General features: G+C 35.9%; 1 protein-coding gene and 1 pseudogene across 1 annotated transcript in view; both read left to right on the forward strand.

Moving 5' to 3' along the window:
- The window catches only part of LRRC63 (leucine rich repeat containing 63), a 66,133-nt gene extending 59,378 nt beyond the window's left edge, over window positions 1-6,755 (forward strand). The window contains exon 9 of the mRNA XM_012506901.2: window positions 6,542-6,755. Within this exon, the coding sequence (XP_012362355.2) occupies window positions 6,542-6,755 (214 nt within the window). The remainder of the gene's footprint in view (window positions 1-6,541) is intronic.
- Window positions 59-599, forward strand: LOC105739795 (annotated as a pseudogene).
- Window positions 6,756-8,866: the final 2,111 nt, after the last annotated feature.

Genomic DNA, 8,866 nt, shown 5'->3' on the forward strand with positions numbered 1-8,866 from the left:
ATACATGCGTATCTGTGATAAAGTTTAATTTATAGGGGTGGTGGCGCCTGAGGTCACCATGGCTACGGAGCGCAAAACCGCAGAGCTGGTGGTGCCTTTGTTCGTGGATCAATACTTCACTTGCTGCTACAAAGCAGATGTCAAAGGAAGATCTTGCGAGGACCACTGTATGCCACAGCACTCTAACCGAATATGTGTCATCACATTGGCAAAATCTCATCCAGTTCTTCAAAGTGGAAAAACAAAGGCATTCCCTGTCAGATCAGTACCAACTGTAGCCGATTTCAGAACAAGGTCTCTGGGAAATTTAAGCGAGGGGCACAGTTTCTAACAGAACTTGCACCTCTCTGTAGGATTTACTGCTCAGTTGGCGAAGAATATACCGTATCTAGTTGTGTTAGAGGATGTTCGATGGAAGTGAATGAAAAACATTCTCCATAAGCCATCTATTCTTCAAGAAAAGTCATCCACTGAAGGCTACACTGCAATTGTTACCCAAATTTGAAGAAAGTAAAAACATAACGGAAGGGTTACTGACACAAAAACAGTATGAAGAAGTCATAGTGAAATGCATTAATGCCACAACAGCAACGTCATAGGGACTGACATGGAGCAAAAAGCCAAGTGGGATTCTTGTTACCTGGCCTAAACCATCAGTACACGAAAGGAGAAGAACCAGTATATGTGAAGCATACTTCACAGCCATAGGCGGAGGAGGCCTGGTGCTTCACTTACCTTCGTTTGCCCTCTCTGGCTTGCATAATGAGCCTGGGTTCCCATTTGTCTTCGGCCTGCCAGATCTGGCCTGCCCATGTACTTACCCTGTTCTCTTGCATCTCTCTAACAACTGGCATGCGAGGAATGTTTTTCTGATTAAAAACAAACAAACAAAGCTCTTTGAAGAAAACTTAGAAAATATAGAACAGTTTTAAGTAGCTAAGTAAAAATAATTTACTCATTATCCCATAATCCAGAAGTAAATACATTTGACCCTTGAACAACATGGGTTTAAACTGTTAGAGGGTACCATAAACGAATCAAAAATATATCATTAACCAAACACAAAACCCACTTATAGAGCAGGCTGACTTTTCATATACTCAGTTTCCAAAGGGCCGACTGCAGGACTTGAGTTATGTGCGGATTTGCGTATATGTGGAAGGTCCTGGAGCCAATCCCCCATGTAAACCAAGGGATAACTGTACTACATTTTAACCTACTTGTGTTTGAACATTATGGTATGGTTATTGCTTTTGCCTCATTGTCCTATTAGTTTGAAATTTAAAAAAACCTAACCCACCTTTCTTACCCAATCTGCTATAATGTGACTACCAAAAAGTCTAGTCCCAGCCCATCTGCCTCAACTCCTCTCCCTTTTAGGTTGTAGGGAAGAGGCTGGAGTGCAGATTATATCTTCTGCCCTCCTTATGCCAACAAGATGGCCTACGCCTCTGAAACAAAGTAAAACTGCAACACTGTGACTGCTTAAATGAGGGATATGTGAAAAGGCTATGAAAAATACAAAAGCTTTCCTAGGAAATGTATTATAATGCAGTGCAAGCTAATTCTTGAAATGCATATTGTAGTCACTCAGTCTCACATACTCTAGTTACCAGCAAATAAGTTACTGAGAATATGTCATTCAAAGGCATAGAAGCCTTTGAAAGGAACAAATGCTTTCACATCATTTAAACTAAAAAAAAAAACAAAAAAAAACTCCAACAACTATGAATTTATAGTTTAAGATCAGTTTACACTGAATTTCAAATAAAAGGACTATAAAACTTGTCATTTTTCTGTAAGGGCTGTAACACATAAATACATTTCAATATCCCTGTTTTTAAATAAAATACACATTTATACAGAAAAAAGTTTATAAATTAGGCACAGTAAGAGATAACTAATAATAACTAACAATAACTAATAACTAATAAAATAATAATAACTAATAATAAAATAAGACAATTATAACAGTATGCCAGTATCACTACTGTTGCACTTTGGGGCAATATTAAGTAAAATAAGGGTTACCTAAACAAGTACTGCAATACCACAACAGTTGATTTGATAACTCAGAGGGCAACAATGGGTAGCGTCTACAATGTGGATACATTGGACAAAGAGATAATTCCTGTCCCAGATGGGCAGTTTAAAACTTACAAATTGCTTATTTACGGGATTTTTCATTAATTATTTTTGGACTACAGTTGATAACTGAAACTGTGGAAAGCAACACCTTCGATAAGAGGACACTACTGTATGTCTTCCATAAATCAATAAGAAAAGACATAAACCATAGACAAGTAGATAAGAGACAGGAATACGAAATTCATGGATGACAATATACAGATAGGTGATAAACATGAAGAATGTGAAATATCACTAGTAATCAAGAAACTGCAATGTAAAATAGCAACAATCTTTTTTTAACCTACCTATTTTATCAAAATTTAAAAGATTGATATTGTGCTAGCTTTGGATGCCCAAAAATACGACTATCATCATGTATCATTGTTGGTACTATAAATTGGTGAAAGCTTCTTGGAAGGCAATTTGACAGTTTCTTAGACTTTAAAATAGCATCTTAAATTTCAGGAATCTGTCTTATAGAAATAGTTAACATGTAAACACAAAGTTAGATATAGGGATTATAACTGCAGCCTAAATCTGCATCAGAGAGTGGCAAAATAACTTATGGCATATTCATACTATAAAACATTATGATGCTATTAATAAGAATGAAGTAAAACAAAATGTTTTGACATGGAAAGTTGTCCAAGACATTTTATTAAATAAAAAAAGCAAATTGTTCCCACAGACACGTACATACACAGTGAGGATGCAAACATGTGAGAAGGATTCCATTTTTGTAAGAAACAGTTACGTATCTAGGAGCTGGAGGGGACAACCCAAGCGAAGAGCTTTAGTTATTCTAGGGAGAGGAGTTCCAGTGATTGAAGAGAGGAATAAGCAGGAATCTCTGTGTTTTTCTCTATATATTTCCTTATTGTTTGGAAATTTTACAAGGACTCATTTTCATGTAAATAAAAACTGACACAAGTGAATTATAAATAAAAGCAGCTGGAGGAGGAGCTGATAACAAATAGTTGGGGACATAGGGGAAAGATTTAGGGATGAAATAGTATTTGAGAAGGGTCTTGAAGGACCAGTAAAATTTGGAACTACGTCTTGTGTTCAAGGGACATTCCAGAAAGAGGAAACAAAATGGGAAAAGAGGGATGTGTACAAAGAGAAAAATAAATATTCAGCCAGAACAAAACATCCATAAAGAGTAGTGGAGCAGGCGTGGTGGCTCACTCCTGTAATTCCAGCACTTTGGGAGGCTGAGGTGGCAGATCACGAGGTCAGGAGATTGAGACCATCCTGGCTAATGTGGTGAAACCCCGTCTCTACTAAAAATACAAAAAATTAGCAGGGTGTGGTGGCGGGCGCCTGTAGTCCCAGCTACTCGGGAGGCTGAGGCAGGACAATCACTTGAACCCAGGAGGCTGAGGTTGCAGTGAGCCAAGATTGTGTCACTGCACTCCAGCCTGGGCAACAGAGTGAGAATCCGCCTAAAAAAAAGAAAGAGTAGTGGTGGCTGGGCATGGTGGCTCACGCCTGTAATCCCAACACTTTGGGAGGTGGAGGCAGGCTGATCACCTGAGGTCAGGAGTTCAAGAACAGCCTGGCCAACATGGCAAAACCCTGTCTCTACTAAAATCACAAAAGTTAGCTGGGCGTGGTGGCACATGCTTGTAATCCCAGCTATTTGGGAGGCTGAGACAGGAGAATCACTTGAACCCAGGAGGCAGAGGTTGCAGTGAGCTGAGATCATGCCACTGGACTCCAGCCTGGGAGACAGAGCAAGACTCCGTCTCAAAAAAAAAAAAAAAAAAGTACCGAGAAGTGAGCTAAAAAGAAATAAACGGAGTTAGCTAGCTGTCCATTGGAGATCACTGAATGCATTGGAAGTTTTTTCTTCAGGCCTTGAGAGTCACTGAGTCCAAATAGTACAAATAGACCTGGCAGTATGTCACAGATAGACTAGTGCAAGGGAAGGCTGGGTGGAGGTCAGTTAAAACACTCATGTCCATTAACAGGTAAGGAGGGATTGATCCAAAGTAATAAGCATGGGTATGAACAGGCAGGAAATGCAAGACAAATTATGGAGGTAAAATTAACATACCTAGGTATGTGAGCCGAGTGAGAAAGGGAGGATGAAAAATGACTAAGGGTTCAATCTCATCAAAGATGACTGTGATATTTGTAAACATAAGAACAGTGAGGGAGGGATTTGTCACCCAACCACGGTCATCCTCCAATGTCTACCCTTGGCTTTAATCCTGAATTTCTAGCTACTGAAAATTTTGGTACTGTCCTACTTATGCTGAGTTCTTTGGATTGCAGCTCAGCTGTAGGCTTGCACTAAAGTCACTCTATGCTCAGCTACTGCTGTCACTCCAATGGCTGCAGCTATGTATGTCTTTTCTGTCCTGTACAACTTATCATTGCTGTCTGCCTCTCCCTCTCTCTCTACCGACATTGTATCACCTCAGACAGAGAATCCACTTCCATTGAGAATGGGGTCAGAAGACTCGTGTTCCACAGAATTTTACCTTGACTTCCTTGACCATGAGAATGATAGAAATTTTTCTTTGTATTTTTTTCTTTTATTTTTAGTTCTCACATAATTATACATATTTATAACATACAGAGTGATATTTCAATACATGTATATAGTATGTAGTGATAAAATCAGCTTAGTATATCCATCACCTTATTTACCATTTCTTTGTGTTGTGAACATTTAAAATCTTCTAGCTTTTTGAAAATACACAATAAATTATTGTTAACTATATTCACCTACAGTGCTATAGAACACTAAAACTCCTATCTACCTGTGATTTTTTTCCATTTTTAACCTCTCCTATCCTCCTCTTCCTCTTACCCTTCCCAGCCTCTAATAACCTCAATTCTACTCTCTACTTCCGTGAGCTCAGTTTGTTTTTAGTTTCCACATATGAGTGCCTTTCTGTGCCTGACTTACTTCACTTAACATAGTGTCCTCTAGGATCATCCCTGTTGCCACAAATGACAAGATTTTATTCTTTTTATAGCTGAACAGTATTCCATTGTGTGTATATACCACATTTTCTTTATCCATTCATCTATTGATAAACATTTAGGTCAACTCCATATCTTGGCGATTGTGAATAGTGCTGCAATAAATACGGGCGTGCAGATGTCCCTTCAATATACTGATCTCCTTTGCTTTGGATAAATACCCAGTAATAAGATTGCTGGATAGTATGATAGATTTATTTTTAGTTTTTTTGAGAAACCGCCATCCTCCATTATGATGGCTGTACTAATTTACATTTACCACTGAAAGTGTGTAAGAGTTGCTTCTTTTCTGCGTCTTTACCAGCATTTTTTACTTTTTATCTTTTTTATAATAGCCATTCTCACCAGGGTAACATATCTTATTATGGTTTTGATTTGCATTACCCTAAATATTAGTGATGTTGAGCATTTTTTCATATACTTATTGGCCAATTTATACATCTTCTTTTGAAAATATCTATTCTTTTGTCATTTTAAAATCAGATTTTTTTTTTTTGCTGTTGAATTAAGTTCCTCATATATTCATTAGTGCCTTGTCAGATGAATACTTTGCAAATATTTACTCCCATTCTGTAGGTTGTTGATTCTGTTGATTTTTCCTTTGCAGTGCAGAAGGTTTTTAATTCGAGATTAGTCCCATTTGTCTATTTTTATTTTTGTTGCTTATGCTTTTCAAGTCTTAGCCATAAAATCTTTGCCTAGGTCAATGTCCTGAAGCATTTCCACTATGTTTTCTTCCAGTGGTTTTACAGTTTGTTTAAATACTTAAGCATATTCTTATAATCTCATGATTGTAAAATGGTATTTCTTTGCTATTTTGTTTTGTATTCCCCGATTACTAGGGAGATCGAAAAGCTTTACCTATGTTCTCTTGACATTCATTTTTTCTTCTTCTGTGAATAGTCTATTCCTGTACTAATGTTAATGTACTAATGGATTAATATTTTTTAACTGATTTCTAACCATTTAAAAATACATTATGGACTCTAATTCCATACTAGGTTATTATAGTACCTTTATTTTTTAATGATATATTTATTTTGTATCATAAAAAATAACATGTTTATTATAAAATTTAGAAAATAAAGAAACACATTATAAAGAAACATAAAACCCCTGTGATCACATTTCCCAAGAATAATAAGTATTTTCAATTTGGGATCCATCATTAGAGTTTTTTCTTGTTATGCATATATACTTTTTTGTTTTAAAAAGCTAGGATTGTATTATACATATATCTGCTTTATTGTTTAGCTCTTTCAGCGTTTAGTCTTTCACTTAATGGGTAGCACTCATCTAGCTGGTAAGTAAAATGAAGATAAGGGCCGTATTTTATACTATTTGGAGTTTTGCATAGCACAGAGTCTTTAGTAAAAATTTATTAAATATTGACTTGCTGTTTCCTCCATTTCAGCACATCCAGGTGTGAATGGTGTCACGGTCCGAAGTTTGGTGAAGGTTTTCGTGTCATCCGATCCTGTGATATTTTTGGAGCATCACAGCTTCCAGTTATGTTTTATGTCTGTTCTCCTTCTTGTTATAGAAGAATAAAGGAAAGCAGTTTTGTTTTAGATGGTAGTCCTAGTAGAAGAATAGCTCTAGATGTGGAGTTGTCAAAAGAATTATAGTACAATGATTTATCGTATGTAAATATATATATATATTCATATATATATATATATATAAACTTTACTGGCTTTTACTACCTATATATCTACATATAGTAATTCATCTCTTTGAAAGTAGAGGTTCTGTTTGGAAGACATAAGTGTCTTCTCATATGAATTCTCTTTGTAATTCCAGCTCCTTATGAAAGTTTGTGATTGTTAGGGAAATGTTGCAGAATAATTACTCAAGGAGGATTAGTAAAGCCTTTAGATTTGAATAAAGCTATAGAAAATTTCTATCAGAGCCTGTTGACTATAAAAGGAAAAATGTTAGAATCCTTTGCAAAATGGGTTATATCTTACAACTGGTCTTTTCATGCATCCATACTAAGTGACAAGATAGCATTGCAGAGTCATCAGTGGGGTTCGTGCTGCATAGCGCTTCAACGTCACACATCCAAGTGCTCAATGCTTGTGCATTTCTGTGGAAATCAGACCAGCACCTACCATCTCAATTGTAGGTTGTTTTGGGGAATAAAAGATTAATTCTATCCCCATTTGTTTGTTTAAATTAATGTCCCAGGTTCTTAGAGAACTGGTACAGTCTTTAATTGTTACCTTGAACTTCATGTCCTAAAGCTGAGAAACTGGACATTAGTCTGATTCCATAGGCTAACACCAGCATCTACCAAGGCCTACAGTGATAGCCTGACACAAAAATAAAATACAGCTTACAAAATAACATTGCAAAGCAGCATATACATATAGTAAAACTTACTTTAAGAATTAACGTTTGGTAAGAGAAAGATAAAAGGGCATTTTGATATACAAACAACTTTAGAATGGCATAGAATTGTTTCACATATCTTTACACATAGTTCACTTAAATCTCAAATATCATTGCTAAATTTAGTGATATGATATGATTTAAATTTACACAGCTATCATCATTAATGTCAGAAAATATACATCATGTCATGTTTGTGTGTATCTTTTAGTGATATCATTTCAATAAAGATAAATGAGGCAAAATAATTTTTCTATTGATTTCAATATATTGCAATGCTTACACGCTTTTCTTTGAGACTGTTTCATTTTTTAGCAGAATCAGGTAAACTTTGCTTTGCTTCATAAGTATACACTGTATTCTCTAGCATAAGAATAAAATTATTTATAATGAGAGAAGTAACTGCCATATTACACATGTATACAGAAAGGGATATTTATAGTATGATAAATTAATTCATTAAAATGTAATATACTCATAATTACAAAACAAGATGAAGAAAATAATACTAACTCCCTGTGGCATATAGCTTATTAGTACTCACCCTTGTTCCTGAAATATTTCTTGGGGAAGAAATATGTTTGTTTATTTATTTATTCAAAACATGTTGGGTTTTGGTTTAACTGAGTAATTTCACATTGAAATAGGAAATAAAAAAGAATAGCTTTCAAGGGAAATGACAAATTCTGAGGGATGTTTCAAAACTAAATCTATCAAGCAAATGGAAAACAAAAAAAGGCAGGGGTTGCAATCCTAGTCTCTGATAAAATAGACTTTAAACCAACAAAGATCAAAAGAGACAAAGAAGGCCATTACATAATGGTAAAGGGATCAATTCAACAAGAAGAGCTAACTATCCTAAATATATATGCACCCAACACAGGAGCACTCAGATTCATAAAGCAAGTCCTGAATGACCTACAAAGGGACTTAAACTCCCACACAATAATAATGGGAGATTTTAACACCCCACTGTCAACATTAGACAGATCAACGAGACAGAAAGTTAACAAGGATATCCAGGAATTGAACTCAGCTCTGCACAAAGTGGACCTAATAGACATCTACAGAACTCTCCACCCCAAATCAACAGAATATACATTTTTTTCAGCACCACACCACACCTATTCCAAAATTGACCACATAGTTGGAAGTAAAGCTCTCCTCAGCAAATGTAAAAGAACAGAAATTATAACAAACTGTCTCTCAGACCACAGTGCAATCAAACTAGAACTCAGGATTAAGAAACTCACTCAAAACCGCTCAACTACATGGAAACTGAACAACCTGCTCCTGAATGACTATTGGGTACATAATGAAATGAAGGCAGAAATAAAGATGTTCT

Source organism: Nomascus leucogenys, chromosome 5, assembly GCF_006542625.1.
Source record: "Nomascus leucogenys isolate Asia chromosome 5, Asia_NLE_v1, whole genome shotgun sequence".
Classification (NCBI taxonomy): Eukaryota; Metazoa; Chordata; class Mammalia; order Primates; family Hylobatidae; genus Nomascus; species Nomascus leucogenys.